The sequence below is a fragment of the Poecilia formosa genome, unplaced genomic scaffold (genome assembly GCF_000485575.1).
Source record: "Poecilia formosa unplaced genomic scaffold, Poecilia_formosa-5.1.2 Scaffold111, whole genome shotgun sequence".
NCBI lineage: Eukaryota > Metazoa > Chordata > Actinopteri > Cyprinodontiformes > Poeciliidae > Poecilia > Poecilia formosa.
The window spans coordinates 947698-965930 of NW_006800050.1; the positions used below are offsets into that span (position 1 = coordinate 947698).

The 18233-nt window shown below is 40.7% G+C and overlaps 1 protein-coding gene across 2 annotated transcripts in view; it reads left to right on the forward strand.

Moving 5' to 3' along the window:
- Window positions 1-950: 950 nt before the first annotated feature.
- LOC103143410 (pre-mRNA-splicing factor ATP-dependent RNA helicase DHX15-like) overlaps window positions 951-18233 on the forward strand; it is a 29840-nt gene continuing 12557 nt past the window's right edge. The window contains exons 1-6 of one of the 2 annotated variants that reach the window (XM_007559946.2): window positions 951-1154; window positions 3621-3924; window positions 4901-5094; window positions 5397-5556; window positions 6723-6941; window positions 13521-13688. In XM_007559946.2, coding sequence (XP_007560008.1) covers window positions 1150-1154; window positions 3621-3924; window positions 4901-5094; window positions 5397-5556; window positions 6723-6941; window positions 13521-13688 — 1050 coding nt within the window. In that variant the 5' untranslated portion in view covers window positions 951-1149. Of the gene's footprint in view, window positions 1155-2121; window positions 3010-3620; window positions 3925-4900; window positions 5095-5396; window positions 5557-6722; window positions 6942-13520; window positions 13689-18233 lie in introns of those variants that run through there. The other variant, XM_016675257.1, reaches the window with a different exon arrangement.

Below are 18233 nucleotides of genomic sequence, written 5' to 3' on the forward strand. Positions count from 1 at the left end.
AAGAAACATCTTAGTTTGACAGTTTTTTTCTAACAGTCGATGAAGTTTATTAATCTGTGCTGATTGGGTCCCTTTTTTACACACTGTAACTGTCTGCAAAGCTCAACAAATGTATTGCGTTTGCTTTAAAAATAACCCTTCACACTTGACATATTATTATAGAGCAAAACTGAGGCAACCAGCTTCTTATGGTATTCCTGAATTGCCTGAAGAACACCAAAATAAGACAAATAAGCATTTTCCAAAATGCTGATTCAATCTAAACACTCTTATCCCTTGTTTCTGATTTATTAAATAATGTAAAGTCACTGACATGATTGTCAGGGAAAACACATATGCTAAATGGCCTGTACTTATGAAGTGCTTTATCAAGTCCAGAGGACTTGAAAGTGCTTCACACTACATTCTGTTGTGCACCCATTCACATTGTTGCCAGGTCTGTCTGACAGAAATGAGGTTTCCATGCATATCTGACCTCTGAAGTGTTTTGCCCAAGAACACAACAACAGACAGGAAACTCGAACCAGAATCCCATTGGTCACTAGACAGATTCTTACCACTGTTGCCTCCTTCACCCTATTGTCTCTTTAAGTTATTTACAATTGGTTGCCCAGATAACTATAAACAATTGCAGCATTGCTGTGGGACTCAAAATGAATTCAACTTAATCCGAAGTCATTGTATTCTGCAAAGACTGTGGTTAGAAGATGTGAATAAAACAACAAATTAAACTTTTATTCAATGGAAAAAAATAAACCAGCTCAGCAAATGTTAAAGAGTTGGCCACTGCAGTATTTTTTGAGTGTTTCTGTTGAGATAAAAAAGTAATTTACTTGTACAACAAGAAAAAAAACATCAAATTCTTTCTTTGCTTGGTTGCTTTATAATAAATACCTTTTACGGGGGGCCTAACCCTGCTCAAGGCCTCCTCAAGCCTTGGGTCGCCTATGCTGACTCCGCTGTAGTCACAGCCCTCCTGCATCATCTGTATCCTCCTCCGCATCCAGCTGCTGTGGAGCATCTGCTTTGACCTAGACTTTCAAAGCAGTCATCCCTCATTGAATTTAATACGTCTGGAATTTTTTTTACAGTGATTTTCAGAGAGAATAGCAGCTTTCTGGTTTATTTTCTTGATCATCGGGAATAATTATGAGGTAGGAGTTTCCGGTTGCCGTGTTAGCCGGGGTTTAAGCGTTTGGTCAAACTCTAAATGGATTGATTCGCTATTATTTTGGACAAAAACAAGTCTCAGCATGTGCATACCTCATTTTTTAGCATTAGAGTACGATTATTCTTCAAGTTAAAACATGTATTTTTTTGTTATATGTTCCTCTAGCCTTTTAGCTTAAGCGTTAAACTACTGGGATTGATTGCAGCTTGTTATTGTTGTTGTAAGCTAACACTGTCAGTGTTTCACAGATAAACATGAAGTTACAGCGAGCTGGAAAAATTACAGGCTTTAGTAATTCGGGTAAATGTCAGCAAGGCGCTCAAGGTAGCTTGCAGTGTTTAGAAAATAGAAAATAGAATAGAAAATACACTAATGAAGTATTTTGCCAGTAGTGTTAGCATGCTAGGCTAGCTAAAGCTAAAGTAGAAAGGTCATTCTGGAACAGACTTCCCATGTTTTAATAAATGCATGACCCTTTTTTCCTCACAGTATCCATAGGCACCTTGCTAGCTATCCATTTTTATTTAAGAAGTTCAGAAAAAATGTTAAGTGTTTAGCCATTTTAAAAATATTTTCTGAACAGTGTTTGTATTGCCTCTAAACTGAACTCAGGGCCAACGTTTTGCTTCCTTTTTTAGAGGAAAATATTTTTGGGGAAACGCTGCTTTTAGAGAGTATCCATAAAACACATTTCCAATGAGTCTTAGCAGCTCTCCTTGGAACAGTTATGGGATTTTCTCATAGTGTTTTTTTTTTAATATTTGTGTTGATTGGAGAGTGTAACTTTGTTCCAAGTACAGTGTTTCTTCATTATGTGGATACATTCTCATGTTTTAGAACAGAGGTGGGCAATCCTGGTCCAACACACCTGAATCCAACAGCTGAATCACCTCCTAAGTGCAGTCAAGTTCTCCAGAGTCCTGCTAACGACCTCATTATTTGACTCAGGTGTGTTGAAGTAGAGAGACATCTAAAAGTTGCAGTAGACCGGCCCTCGAGGCCTGGAGTTGTCCACCTCTGTTTTAGAATGACCCTCAGTGACCATACCTTATTGAAACTAGAATCGATTGTTCGAAGTGCAAACTGGTTACCGTTTGTGGACCTTGTGATGATTTTGTGCTGCACCTTGACTGTAGTTTACAAATGGTAGCAATTTGGCCCACCAACACAGATTGATGTTTTAAAAATTTATAGTTTGAGTTTTGGTGATGAATTACGTTCTTTGAAGAATGGAAACTGTTTGGTTACGACATGCTTTACTTCTATTGTAATGCCATCAATTATAGGGCCACCAAAGGTCCACTGACTAAACTTGGCCAAATAGAGCAAGAGTATTTTAATATAAGAGTGACTCATATCCCATTCTTGTGAAGGATAGAAGAAATAACCCCAAGAGAATAGAAAAAAAACAATCAAACCCACCAATAATATAAAACTGTGTAATAAAAGAAGCATTTTAATGAGAAAGTAGTGTTTGGCCTTTTTTTGTTTTACATCTACAATGATTTACATATTCACCAGGCTAATTTCTCCGAAAATAGTGCATGCTAAGCTTATTTTTGAACAGATAAAAATGACAAACACCATTATTTTTGATGTTTCCCTGGTTCACCACACTTGAATTAAGAAATTGGTCATTTGCAGGTTCCTGCAGAACTTGAGATGCTGAAGAGGTAATGCAATAATTTTTAAAAGCGTAGAGAATGATCCATAACAAGGGTCTTTTTACGTAGAGGTTGCATGTTCTTCCTGTACATGCTCGGGTTCTTTCTGGGTACTCCAGCTTCCTTCTGCTGTCCAAAAACACGACTGTTGGGTCGCCCTGCAAGGATAAGTGGGTATGGACGGATTTATCATGACTTGATACATGTAAAAAAATTCCCCCTTCCAGAGAAAAACTGTTACCTTTACGAACAACAAAAATGTGAATAGCGCGTCAATAACTGACCAATAAGTATTAATTTGAAGAAGTGAAGGATTTACATTTTAGTTGGAGGTGACCTTTTGCATGCATTGTTTGAACATTCATAACGAGTCTTATCAGTTCTCCTCGGAACAGTTGTGGGATTTTTTTTTTAGTGTTGTAATATAAAAGCGACACAAAACACTTAATAGCTTTTTCGACAATGTAAAAGTTTCAAATTTGTGCGCTGAAGCTGATAAATAGGTCTTTTTGTAACGGGAAAAATGCTCCAAGCAATTAGTTTATTCATGACCTTTGCATGCTATACTTGATTAGACATCTATTTGCCAGTGTGAAAAAGAATGTGCAGTAACCTTTTCATAGTATTTTTTACAAAAGAAGAGCTTGACATGGTTAACATTTGTCCACAGGTTTTCTTTTTTTTTTTTTTTTTTCTCTCACCGTTGGCCTAAATGGAAGCTGAAGTGTTTCCTTTCGACTGCGGTGTTTTATTAAATCCTAACTTCATTCTCCTTCCTGTTCAAGGCGCGACAGAGACCGTGATCGTGACAGGAACCGGGATCGGACCGGCAACAGGGGCCAAGACGCGATGTCGGGCGGTGACCCCGTCGCCTCGGCCGCAGCCAGCTGGAGTTTCGCGAATCGACCTCCCGTTCAGCAGCAGACGAACCCCTTCACCAACCTGCCCCACACGCCGCGCTACCATGAGATCCTACAGAAGCGGCTGCGGCTCCCGGTCTGGGAGTACAGAGACGTCTTTACGGACATCCTGATGCGGAACCAGTCGTTCGTGCTGGTCGGAGAGACGGGCTCTGGAAAAACCACGCAGGTAGAGGCAGGGGGACACGCTAAAGTTTTTGAAACGCAGCAGCCATCAGTTGCCCTCCTGCCCCCGTACACCAGACTTTTAATGAACTGACCCAAGTATGTCACAGTAAATTTAGAGCCTGACTCTGGGCAGTTAAAATTGCTTTAAGGTTATGATAAAAAGATATTGATACCATGAATGATTCATGTATTTTCATTGGGTTGTTTTACGATTTGATTCCCAGTTAGCTAAACTTACCAGTTAAATCTTAAGTGGTTTAAGCAAGCAGCCAGGCTGTGTGTGTGTGTTTTTTTTTTTTCTTTTTTTAAATTTGCAGGAGAAGATTAGAGTAAGTCACTGAGTCTCTGCCTCATCCTGAGATGAATATAAACGATCCTGCAAAGTGGAGTGGTTTAAGTGTGTCGATGCGTTCTGCACTGATGATGCTTAAAAATCTGTGCTGTGAATATCTGGGTACGTTTTATGCAGTTTACTGATGCATGAAAGTTGGGGAAATTAACTTTTTTTTTTCTACCCCCCACCCAAATACAAATACTTACTTAGATAGATTGGAAAAAAGAAATTGGATTTATTGCATTCTTTTGATTTTACTTTTTAGTGGCCTACCTGCTACTTAAGTCAATAAAATTTTAAAACGTATTTATATCTAAAATCCCAGTTGTAAAAATAAAGAAAAAGATTAAGCAAGAACTCAGCTCAACTGGAATCGCTATGCATTTTCTTGTTGAAAAAGATCAACTTTAATTTTTTGGGCAAAGAATAAAAACATTTTTTCATGTAATTTGTAGTTCTCAAAACGAAATTAGAATGGAAAACTGTGAAACTCCCAGTAATGACATTAGAATCTTCCTTTTCAAAACAATATGTGCATTTAAACCATTGATATATGTTGCAAAAAATATATATGTATATATAGGTGTTCAGTGGTACATTACTCTGTTGATTAACAAAATCAAACTTTTCTCCTGTCCTGCAGATCCCACAGTGGTGTGTAGACATGGTGCGTTCGCTGCAGGGGCCGAGGAGAGCGGTGGCCTGCACCCAGCCCAGGAGGGTGGCGGCAATGAGCGTCGCCCAGAGGGTGTCTGATGAGATGGATGTGGTGCTGGGTCAAGAGGTGGGCTACTCCATCAGGTTTGAGGACTGCAGCTCTGCCAAAACTGTGTTAAAGTAAGTAGCTATTACATAAAAATTTCACCAGGGCATTAAAATATGGCTGCTTTTGATGACGACGACGATTTTTATGGTGACTAACTTATTAAGTAACGGATTGTTCTAAACTTTAATTATGAGCTGGCTTTGTTTTTAAAATTGGTAGGTCTAAGGTAGCGTTAACTATAAATAGGTCTGAAATCTCTCTGTTTTGTTTCCCTATTTTAAGCAGGTTTTACCAGATATTGTAGCCGTAGATGATGATAAAGAATCAGTGTACTGCATAGTTAGTGTTGGCACCGTATCCTCTTCTCGCTCAGGTACATGACAGATGGAATGTTGCTGCGGGAGGCTATGAACGATCCCCTGCTGGAGCGTTATGGTGTCATCATTCTGGACGAGGCCCACGAACGCACATTAGCCACCGACATCCTCATGGGGGTTCTCAAGGAAGTAGTGCGCCAGAGGTCTGACCTCAAGGTAGGAACCAGCTCACAGAAATCTCCTGAGTTTTCCCTTTACTCTCTGTTTTATTTTTAGGATGTAATTTCAGGATCAGGTGCTGCAGTTGTTGGGTTTTTTTTGTTTTGTTTGTTTTTTTTACGGCTTGCAGATTTATTTTACAGACGTAACCTTTTGGTTTCCTGCAAATATTATGAGTTTATCTCTCGTAAAACTACATTTCAGCCCTAAATATTAATTCCCCTCCAAGGATGAATTCAAAGAAGGAGAGGATTTATTTCTCGCCTCTGTCCCTTTTTTCTTGTTGTTGCGTTTTTCTGACCGAGTCTCCATGTTGTGGAAAGAGAAATGCTGCTGTTAGACTCAGGGACACCCATTTTTTTCTGCACCGCAGTAGCAGCACAGATCGCTCCTAGACTCGCCTACCGTTTTCAGCCGGTCAACCAGGAGGAAAACGGCAACCGTCGGCATCAATGGGACGATCGTAAAGGCAGGCAGAAGTTTTATGGCCTAGCGTGTGCCAGATATAATTTTCATAAAGCAGATGGATAATGACTAGTTGTTTGTCAGAGTGAAATCAAAGGTTAGATTGTTGTTCGCAGACTGTTAAATGAGCTCTAGGTTATTGGGAATGATCATCCACCCACTCCCCTTATCTCCTTCATCCCTATCGCTCACCAAATTTGAAAGTTTAATTTGCCTTGATTAAGAGCAATTAGGATCTCTTGCAGAGCGTAAAGCGAAATGCAGAGACGCTGGCCCCTGAAAATATTAGAGATTGAAAATGGGAGACGTGTTTCCCCATCAGAATCCTAATGCACACAGTCTAATGGCTTGTGTTTAAGAACACCGTGTACCTAGCTACAGGAACGGGGTCTGCCATAGATTTTTGCAGGTCAGTTACTTGGATTGCAATGCCGAAGTGTACATTACGGACTCTGTATTCGGTTTGTGCCAGGGTTCTCTTTTAAAATTAAAATTTGTTGCATCATTCATGCCGCAGAAGGACGCAGACACATTAATCATGACTTTAATTCCACCCTTGTCTGCTTTAGAACTTGTCCTAATGCATAATTGGCAAGACAACAAAAAAAAAAAAACATTTCCTCATGAATGCTCGGACCCGTTATTGCACAAACTCGTGCCCCTCGCCGACAAGCTGCCGCGTCCCGTTTTCTGCCCAGGTCATCGTCATGAGCGCAACGCTGGACGCCGGGAAGTTCCAAGTGTACTTTGACAACTGCCCGCTGCTAACCATCCCCGGACGCACGCACCCCGTGGAGATCTTCTACACACCGGAGCCCGAGCGAGACTACCTGGAGGCGGCCATCCGCACCGTGATCCAGATCCACATGTGCGAGGAAGAAGAGGGCGACGTTCTGCTCTTCCTCACTGGACAGGAGGTACCTCCCGCAGACAATATCGGGGGGGGGGAAAGTTTTACGGTTTAGTGGGTTCCTGGAAAATATCCAATATTTTTTTTTTGTTAGTGGGTTTTTTATTTTCCAAATCTGGATAAGTATAGAAAAAGATGTCTTATCTATTTTTGTGCTTTTTCTTTCTTCCTTGTCTCTATTTCCCTTTTGGCTCCCTTATGTCCTTCCTTATGTTCATCCTGTCTTATATGCATCCATTAGTCACTGTCTTCCACCTTCCTTCCTAATGCTTTACCTTCTTTTCTTCCTTCCTTGTGGGAAAAAAAAAAGCTGCATACCTTTTTGCCTGAGTAGCCAGAATAGCAATCAATTTTATTTTTTACACATAATTTTAGTAAATAATTCAGTGGTCGTATCGGTCACTTCTTTGTTTCTCTTTGTGACGTTTAGCATCTTGAACCTTGTCCTCTCTGTCAACTGTGAGCTTCTACTGCAGTGAGGCTCCAACCAACAGGCAGAATATTAAATTTCCATTCAAGCATGAATTCATGACACTGGAGATACATTAGTCCAACAATTACTGCATTCCGGTCCTGAGCAGTATCAATAATGCACGCGCTGGTACTGCAATAACAATACACTTACATATTGTGCATTCCCAACGCGCACCCTCTTTTAGTTCTTAAAGTTTATGCATCATGACATTAAAAAAACAACATTATTTTGGTTCCTAAATTTCACCTAAAATGAAAACTTAATGAGCTACTACTGTGTATGTACAAATAAGTATACTGCATGATGTATTTACCTTCTATATGACCTTATCAGCCTCTCACTTTGTTTGATGGGATATTGGCCGCCTCTTTACAAGTTGCTTCAGTTCATTGAGGTTTTATGGGGCATAGTTTATGCACGGCATTAACATTTGCTCTTACAGAGGAAATGGAAGGTTAAATGATCTTAACAAGTTGGATTTCCCCTCTGCAAAACTTACAGTCGTTTAGAAGTTCTTTGAATTTTTAAATGTATGGAGTTCTTTTTCAGCGTGCTGTGTTTTGCAAAAGTATCCTTACCCCATGAAAAAGTTCAGTATTACTTTTTTGGCATTTAATCTGATAAAGAACAATTTAAATAATTAGCTGAATAGAATTAGTTTAAAGCCATAGACGTTACATGACCTTTTGAAAAAAGACAACATATAATTTTTTTGGATAAATGCCTACCATAGGAATTTGTTGACTTTTTTTTTAAAAAAAAGAACCACCATCTTATGCTAAAAGTCAATACATATGTTTACTTTGAGGTAATGTTATTTATAGAAAAGTATGTTCAAACACATTTTCAATACCAATACATAAAAAATTGATCTTAAACAATATTACTGGTATATTTAGTGTCATTCTGTTGTGGGAATTAAATGCAATTAATCCATGGGGGAAAAAAAACAAAAAAAAAAAACTGCTAAAACAAGGATTTGTTATTATACCTAAGTTTAAAAATATTAGTTGTAGTTTCTAGCCAAAATTTAAAGAGCAGTTGTGGAAAGCCCAGGGAGCTGCAGGTTGGTGAACTTTGTTGTGGCCAATACTAAGAAGGCAACATAGTGAAGCATAAGTTAAAAAGGATGGATGATTTTTTTTTTTTTTTTTTTAAGATATTTTACAAATAAAAATCTGAAGTTTGGGTCTTTGAATAGCAAAGAGCAAGTCTCATTTTCAGTTTGATTCGCCTCTGGTCTTTGCGTATTCTGACACATTAATGTGCTTTGATCTTAGCCATTATATGAAGCTCTGTCTGTATGTTTAGAGTTATCTCAAACCTTGTCCAGCTGCTAACAATTTTTTTTTTTTTTTCTCAAAAATTGCACTGCGTTTAACTCCTGACCTGCCTCTCTGACTCAGCTGAGGTATAACTTTCCCACAGCATGGTGCTGCAACCACCAAGTTTTAATGTGCAGATTGTTTAAGCATGAAGCGGATCGCTAGAGTTCTACCACACGTAGGTGTGTCCAGATTCATGTTCCTTTTTTTTTTTTAGAACGATATGTACTGTTTAGAAATGTTCTAATTGGTGATACCTTAGAATTAAAAAAGTGTACTTTCACCACTACGAATCCTAAATGTTAACTGTGTCCATGGAAACTGAAATAAATAAATAAAATAGGCACATTTAACAAAATATCTCTAATCCTTTGATGAATAAATGACTTGGCTGTCTGTGACTCTGGCTCTTTGGGAATCATCAGGATTTGTGCTGCAAATGTAAAAAAAAGAAGACAAGTGACCCAGATTCCAACCTTCTCACAAATCTCTGAAATTAAGTCATTATTTTTCCCCCTCCTGCAAATGTCGTCCACTGATGTGTAATGGAGGGCAGGGTCCGTGCCCAAAGTGATGAATTTGGTCACAGCTGGGCGGACACACACACACGCGCAGAAAAGCACCAACAAATGTCTCAATCTCCTGATCAGTGGAGAGGAGAAGCCTGTCGGATCCAGCAGCGCCTTTTGCTGCCATGATTAGTTTCTCGGCTCTTTGACGGAATGCTGTTGGAGAACATTTAATCAAAAGTGGTTGTATTGGCAGGCGCCGCCGGTGGAGACAGATAGAGACACACTGGACTAAATTTTGGTGTTTAGATTCGACAAGTTTATTTCATTAAGGCGCACTTTAAATCCAAGTGCTTTGCAGAAAAAAACAAAACGACAGAGGCGCAGAAAACTACAACGAATCAATAAATATATTAAATGTATACAACATTTAAGCGTCACATGAAACGTATGCGTCACATGAAGAGTTAAAAACAAAAACACTAAGAGACAAAACGAACCGATGAAGTGATCTTTGATCTCTATTGCGAGCTGGAGTAAATAATGTTTTCACGCTTGACTTAAAGGAGCCAACTGTTTTCTCTACTATTGAGATGCAGTTATGCTAACGCAGATGTTTTAGGGTGTACTTAGTTTGTGCACACGTGATGATAGTCCAGGAGGCTTGATTTGATTCGGGACCAAAGTTGCAGGATTGTTATATTTCCACCGGAGAGCAGCCCATTCCTCCCCGGGTCTATTTTTAGAAACTCGAGGAACCACCAGTGAACCTGCAGTCTGAGAAGCGAGCGCCACGTTGGCCACTCAAACGATGTCATGTTGCTCTGACTCCCCCCCCCCCTCCAGTCGCATTTTCCGCCGGTTGTTTATTACCAGTAATTATCTGACATTTGACACCAGCTTGGCTGTAGTAGAACACCTACGTCAGTATTAATTTGTCAAACCAAGATCGATATGCGGCTTGTTGCAAACAAGATCAAGTCATTGGGCGGCGTAGTGTTTGGAGTGGTCTCCTTTGAGGATTGGTAATTGATTTTAGAATAAGTGGTATCCCAGCTGAAACATTGATCGTCCCTCATGTGACTGACTAGGAAAAAGTCTAAGATATGTGCAGCCAAAGTGTTAAAGATTTTCTCTCTCTCTCTCTTTTTTTTTTGTGGTTAGATGTAATTTGTTGATTTATATTCCACAACCCCATGCTGCGTAAAGCCCAGGCATAACAGAGAGCGCTCCCATGGTGAGTTCATTATCACCCTCTCCTAATTGGGTTAAAGAAGTTAATGTGTTGTAGGTCTGGCAGAGATGGCTGTTCAAAGGGTGCAGCAGTGTGCCCCTCAAGCGCTTCTTAACCTCTTCAGTCTCCCAGCAACTTTGATGTAGACTAATGATTTGGAGGCAGATCCATGGCGAAGCCATAGATTCTTTTTATCTGACTGTTTAATTTATATCAGAGGGGAAGCGAGCACAAAAAGGCCACGTAGCTCTCTCCGCCGCAGCTTTTCTGAGAGATATTTGGCTTCCCACAAACAAACAGAACTGAAGCGCCAGCTACAAATGAGAAAGTTGAAACTTATCACAGCTGTCGAGAGCAGATAAGTCCTAATATTTAAGCTTCCCCCTCAGCAGCTAACATCAAAAAAAAAAAACACAGGAGGATTTGTGGGGGTTGGGGACGGGGGTGTTGTTTGCTTGTCAAGGAGGGTGCCCAAATGTGTTGGTACTTTAGCTTGGCTAGTTAGATTCTTGCTTCCGGGGTCACAGGCAGAGCTGGTGGACGGGTTCCCAATGCTGGACAAATGTTTATGCACGTGCACACACGTGTACACGCACACACGCGCGCACACACACACACAAACACACACACACACACACACACACACTTTGTCTTCAAATCCCTACAGGACAGACAGCCAGCTTGCTTTCAGCGTTTTGGCAAAGAGGTTATTTATTTATTTTTTTCCGTGGCAGCTGCTGCATCCAGAAGCTTGATAGGCTATTAATACTGAGGCTAATTTTACCGATCCATTCAGATTTAGCGTTTTCCACGTGTCAGCGTGTTGATTAAGAGGCACATGGCCATCGGAGAGGCCCGACTTGATTTGATGAACAAGAGGACAAACCGGGCTAATAACCTATTTGCAGTCCTGATGGGGGGAAAAGAAAGGAAATCCAGGCTTCTGCAGGGTATTAAAAAGTCTAACATTTAATCTCCTCAATATTAGGCACTAAAAAGTCTTAAATATATCCAGATTTTTCATAGGATGTTTTAAATTATATGTTAAATTAGTTCCATCATAGATCCATTGTCTTTTTTATTTTATCTTCTGGCATCACTCGTTTCTTCCATTTGTTGTAGTTCTGATTGAGCAATGAGAGTCTTGTTATGCTGTGAAAACTACAAAACCCACAATGTAAACAGCCTTCAAACAGGCCTGCTGGAAGTAAATATACTCCTTTATGATCCTAAACATTCGGTTTCCCCTGCAAACATTTGCATGTTGCATATATTCAGCGCCTTTAACTGGATTATTGTAAATTTTAGACAAAAAAAAAAGAAAAAAATTCTGTTGTAATAGGAGATGAACTAAAAGGTTTGTCAGGAAAACAAGGATTTCAATAAATGGCTAAAACTTGTTATTCATGACAAGTTTACTGAACATCACTGTATAAGAAGGCATTGAAGACACGTAAAACTTTTTAATATACCTTGGACTTCTTTGCATTTTGTCACAAACTTCAATATTTATCATTGGGTTCTTACTTTATTTTTGCAATTAAAACTCTGTAGTTCCTGCTGATGAAAAGCATTCCCAGACCATGATGGTGCCACCACCATGTTGCTTGTTGCCAACAATGGCTTTTCTCTGAACGGCCTCGCCTCGCCTCGCCTCGCCTCGCCTCGCCTCGCCTCGCCTCGCCTCGCCTCGCCTCGCCTCGCCTCGCCTCGCCTGTCATTTTAAACGTCTCACGTCTTTGTAGGTTTGCAGTTGTGGAACAACTTCCATCTTTTGGAACAAAGTTTAAGTTATATAAATGACTATTCTAATTATGAAAACAGCTGGCTGCCCCGTGGGCTGAATAAAAATTAGTCACGTAGATTTTGACTCGTAACAAATCATCCCAAAGTGATTTGAAAAAAAAAAAAAAAAATTCTTCAAGTGAACTTGTCAAACTTGAAAAAGTTTGAGAGGTACTTTATCATAGCATTATCGCTTTTCCTTAAACGAGTTTAGGAACAGGATGTTGATGAACATTTTGTAGGTCAGAAATGTCACTTTTTTTTTCTTTGGCTGGATCTTTGGTACGCTGTGAAACCGCTGTTACTTCTAGTACTTGTTCTGAGGCATAAATTTCAGACTTGTTACTCTGAGTGCCTTCATTGGAACTTTTTGAGAAGTTGCTGCAGTGCTCCTGTGGGCCTGTAGGTGGTGCAACAGCATAAGCAGCAAGGTGTCACGCAGAGGAGCTGCAGCACGTTGAAGATGAAATGATTGTTGTTTGGAACATAATGAAACGGTTCCTAACTGGGACTAGCTTAAAAAACAAACAAAAAAAAAAAACAACTAAATGTGTTGACAGCTTTGTTTTATGCTGCAAACTGTTCAGAACTTTGAACAGTTGTTAAAAGATGGAATTGTCTGTGTGTTACAATGGAATGAAAGCAAAATGAATCAGTCTTTATGTTGTTAGGCAAAAGGCTTTGTGGAATATTTATAATGTATTTTTCCTATTACATTTAATATGCCGTTAGAGAATAGGCTCCAATTTCGCATTTCCTATCCTCATTCCTGGCGCTGCTCACGGCTTCTGTCTGCCAACCCACCGGCTCTTGAACGTTCAGCTCCACTAAACTGATCTGCCATGATTTGCCGCTGGTTATGCATCAATGCTGCAGTCTCATATCACATTCCCCTCCACAATACTGCGCTGTGGAATAATGAACCCCGTTTGAGTGTGTCTGGCTCTGCACGTTTGTGCCTTCCGAGCGTGCTCCTCTGTGTTTTCCATGATTGCTGCATTTGACAACAGAGCCACAGGGAGCTCAGCAAAGCATGCTGCAGTCCAAGTTTAATTTCCTCCATCAGATGGAACGATAGTTAGAACAAATGTACTGTAGCGGGGAACCACGGTTTCCCCGGCTCCCCATCTTATTTCTTCCCCCTTCTGTCGCGTCCGCCCACTTCCATTGTTAATCCAGGTGTTGCTCGAATCTGCCTGGTTTTGTGTCCGTGTACACTGGAGGTTCAGGGAACAATTGTGGTCCTTTCATCTTTCAGGAAATCGACGAAGCCTGCAAGCGAATCAAGCGTGAGGTCGACAACCTGGGGCCACAAGTCGGCGATATGAAAATCATCCCCCTGTACTCCACGCTGCCGCCGCAGCAGCAGCAGAGGATCTTTGAGCCGCCTCCGCCAAACAAGCCAAGCGGCGCTATTGGAAGAAAGGTAAGGTGGCTCCATTGGTACAAAATCGCTTGCAGGAAGCAAGCGAGGGAGAGAGTAAGGGGAGGCCAGATGGGGGAATATAAGAGAGCTAAAAAGGTGGAAAGTTGTTTTTTTTTTACCCCCCTCTCTTCCTTTTTTCTCAGCTTTAGCGCAGAACTGACTCACACAACATATGCTGCTTTTGTAAGCATGTGATTCTGTGCTCTAAATTATATCTGGAGTATTACTCACGCCCTGTGAGCTCGGGGCGGGGGGAGGGAGCGCTCCATTCCTAGCGTTTTATCCCTGCACTCAAAAGTGCGCAAAAAAACTCTGCAAAGGTATGTCGCGTATCTCGTTCTTTCTCATTTTATCTCACGCTCTCATTGATACAGACACGAAAGAGCTCCTCCGTTTTTGTGTGCCAGTTTCTATTCAGATGGGCTCATCGCCATAGCAGCGTCTCCAGCTGCACTGTCACACTGTTGGCTTGGGATCTGAGAGAATACAAGACCGTCACCAGTGCCAGCGAATGAGCAAACACTCAGCCCCAACAGCTGATGGAGGAAGGACGGTGTTGATGAATGAGTCATCGTTACAACCCTGCTAATTGAGCCAGATCAGACTGAAATGAGCAGGGAAAGTATTTATGCGCTGTCGACGTCGAGCGCTATTGTGATACGTCAGAAAACACTCGACTCGGACCGGATGGCGTGACTTTTTAGGGTCACCGAATTGCCTTTGGATTTTGTGACGCTCGAAATACGAACGCTGCCCCATGCGGGTCCGCTGTCAGGCCTTTTGTAGCTGAGAAAGAAAGTTTGTCTTTATCTTTTAACATGTGAGATTGTGCCTGGTTTTGTTTGCAAAACAGCTCAAACACAGCCAAACTGGACGGAGAACTCTTGTGGGCATCCCGTTTATGACTTGACGTAGATTCAGAAGTGGAATTAGGTGTAATGCATGACAATACTTTGATCTGCAGGATTCCACTGCAGCTCTAGCTGCTTGTTTAGCATCACTTTCCGTCTGCGAGGTGACGCTCTAGCTCTAGTTCTACAACAAGTTTTCTTCTGGGGTTGCTCATTGTTTAGCTTCATCCATCTTCCAATCAACTGGTAATTTTATTAAGATAGGTAGTCTAAGTTTTCCACTACACTGATCTAATCAGAGCAACTTCTTTTTATGAACTTCTTCTGGCTTTCTGTCAGCAATCGCTTTCTTCTTTATATTTTTCCAGAAAATTCTGCAATGTTTCTTTTTTTTTTTCATGATGTTGTGATGATTATTGAGCACAGTTCAAACTATGATGGTCTGAAATGTGCCTGTGAGACATTCAAAGTTTGTGCTGCTGATTTATTACCGAACCTCTTCTTTAAACTTCTCCCTAAATTTATCTCTGACCGTCTGCTGTATTTTTCTGATGCTGTTCGTTCACTGATGTTCTCTAACAAACCTCTGAGGGCCTCAAATAAGATCAGGATTTACACTGAGATTAGGTCGCACACAGGTCAACTCTCTTTAATTGGGCGACTTTAAAAAGCCAGTTGCATTAAAAGGAGTTAACTGGCTGAATGTAAATCCCCACCACATATTTCTTCTTTTTTTTTTGTTTTTTTTTGTTTTGATAAGACATAAACGGACGGTTGGATAGGAGATATAAGGCGTACACAAACGGTAAGCAAAAACCTTGGTATGTATGTACTTCGGTTAAAGTCATGGCTCGGTACATTAGTGGTTTGTTCAAATTTGTTTGAAGAGAAACTTCTAAAAAAAATGCAGACTGTAGTAGCACGATACCAGACTGTAGTTTGACTTTTTGTTTAAAATAAGGGCTGAGCGGGTATGGTGGATGGTACAGTTAGCAAACAGTTAGCAGCTGGATTTGAACTTTAGCAGGTTTTTGTTCAGTATCATGGATGTTTATATTCAGCTCGACATTGTTTCAGATGAGTAATTCGGTTACACAGAGCGAGCTGCATGCTCTGCTGCTTTAAAATGTTACGGTGACAAGTTTCGGTTCAGTTCACCTTTCTTTTTTTCCAATGTAGCTGCATCAGAAACCTTAATTTTCCCAAACAGCGGAGTTGTTTAGTGAGAGGTGGGAGTCCTCTCACTTTTTTACTTTTTAAAGTTGAGGTACAACACGTTGCATTGATCACTTAGTCCTATACAAACATGCCTCACTTTAGCATCCCCCAACATGAGCTGGAGAGAGTTGATCGCTATGTAGATCTAGATTAATATTCCTAAAGGAGACATTATGATTGTTTAGTGGCTGTGAGTCTTTTTAACAGCACTTAAGATGTTACTTTATGTTAAATATCATTCCACATCGCTACAAACCCCAAATGTTTGTGTAAGGATGAAATGAAATACAGTAAATAAAGTCAAGTAGTCTGAAGTTTATGCCCAGCAACCAGTTTAAACTTCAGAAGGGTACAGTTTGTCTCTTTTTTCTTTTTTTTCCCCCCCCTCAGCCTCAATTTGTCAGGGTCTCGTTGAATTGGCGAGGTGGCATCTAAAGTTGCCGTCCTTGAAGTAAATGTGCTTCTCTTCAGTGACTGACTGAGCAACTCATCAAGTGAAAAATGTAGAGATGTCATCCAAGCCAGCCCAAGAGGAAGTAGTGAAAAAGAATTAAGGTTCGCCGCATCTGCTGCTACGCATGCTAACGACTGCATTAGGCACCCCTCAATTAACATAAAGCACCGGCTCGTCATTGCTCCATTTCTCTTGGAAAGCTACTCGTCTTCCATTTTTGAACAGTTTAATCATCTTAAAGCAAGGCAGGAGTTGACTAATCACTAACAGCAGCCGTAATCTCACTTAGCGCTCCAAAATCTGAAATATATTCTCTAATAAATGGGCTGCAGTTGGTTTTAGGAGTTTTGTCTCATCGGTGACATCTTCTAAGCCCTCCGCCTGATGTTACTTAAGATGCTGCCGCGTATCCGTTTCATCGGGCTTCAAATGCGAGCGCATCACGGTGTTCTCCTTCCCTTCGTCGGCGGAAGGCTTTATTTGTCAACACGGCTGTGCTTCCCAGCAGGGAACGTGAAAAATGGCCCCCATTTTAGCTATAGAGCATGCTCTCCTGCAGGTAATAACCCAGAAATAACATGCAGAGATGATGCTCTAATGATATTACTGATGAAGAAGCCCGGATTATCCAGTGCAGCAACAGACTGGAAGGAGCCAGCCTGCGTTCAGCGTAATGGCCCCAGCCCGGATAATCCTTCAGAATCAATGCAGTCAATGAGGCCACCCATACGATCATGAAATGTGAGAGGGTGTCATGTGCGGCATCTGCTGGAGCACCCACTGTGACCCAGTGCTCCAGACAGAGGCAGCCTCCGCTAGTCCATTTCTTTTTTCTTTGTAGACAGACGTTGAAGCATTCCTAGCTCTTTGATTCCTTAGGAGGGTGATGGGTGCCGGCACGGAGCATCCTTCACAGGACTCCTGCTACAGTAAAGCAAAATGAGTTCATCTATGAAGCACATTCGGAGCCTGATAGACGGTGCAAAACTGGATAAAGACAAAACGGGCAGGTTTGTTTGAAGCAGGCAGTTGGTTGGTGTGACATTCTCACAGTGCGGTAATAACTCCGTTTCGTGCAATCGAAAGTTAAAAGCGGAGGTTTAAAACAAAAACCTACTACCTTGATCCGGCTCGACAACTGCGGTTTCATTTGTCCGTGTAGTTTGTCTTTAAAGTCAAAAGTTTAAAACTGGGACTTAGACTTCACGCCCAAATAGAGCGAGTTCTGTTTGCAAGGAGACTTCAGTTCCTGTGGGATTTGCTAATTTGTTTTAATTTTTGATGATCAAACACTCAGGGAACGTGCTATTAAATAAATATTGAACGGCTACGTGTGTGCCTGAAGCTTAATGAGATTCAAACTGTCAGAGGCGTTAATTATTAGTTTATACCTGCAACTGCCGTATTGGAGAGAGAATTCAAGGCTGCCTGGCGACCTCACAGGGACGACCTTGATTTATTTGGGACTGAGAACCTGAGCAATTTGACTTCTGAGTACAAAAGAGAAGAAACAATAAGACAGCCTTATCTTGTTTGTTTTAAAATACTTCCAAGTAGTTAATTTAACCTTTTTTGTGCGTTGTGTTTTGATGTACAGCACTTTGTATCAGCTGTTGTTGTTTTAAAGTGCTTTATAAATAAAGTTGGTATGGTATGGTGTGTGTGTAAGAATGAGTAAAACATCCATTGACTGGGTCTGTGAAGCAACAGGTGGGGGAGGGGGAGGCCTGTATTGCTATGCTTCATACAGCTTTAGAAAATCACTCAGCACCGTCAGCACGTTCTCTGGTAATGATGATAATATTATTTATAGCATCTTTTAAGGATTTTTCAAGCAAAAATGAGATCTTGAATCTCAATGAGGCAGTCTGTATAAATAAAGATAAAAAAAACATTTTCTAAATACTGTTTATTGCTTTTTTTTTATTAAACTCAGAGACCTCAGCAAAAAAAAAAGAGAATAAATAATAAACCCCTTTACACAATAAGATAGTTATGACAAGCTGATATTGGCTGGTTAAT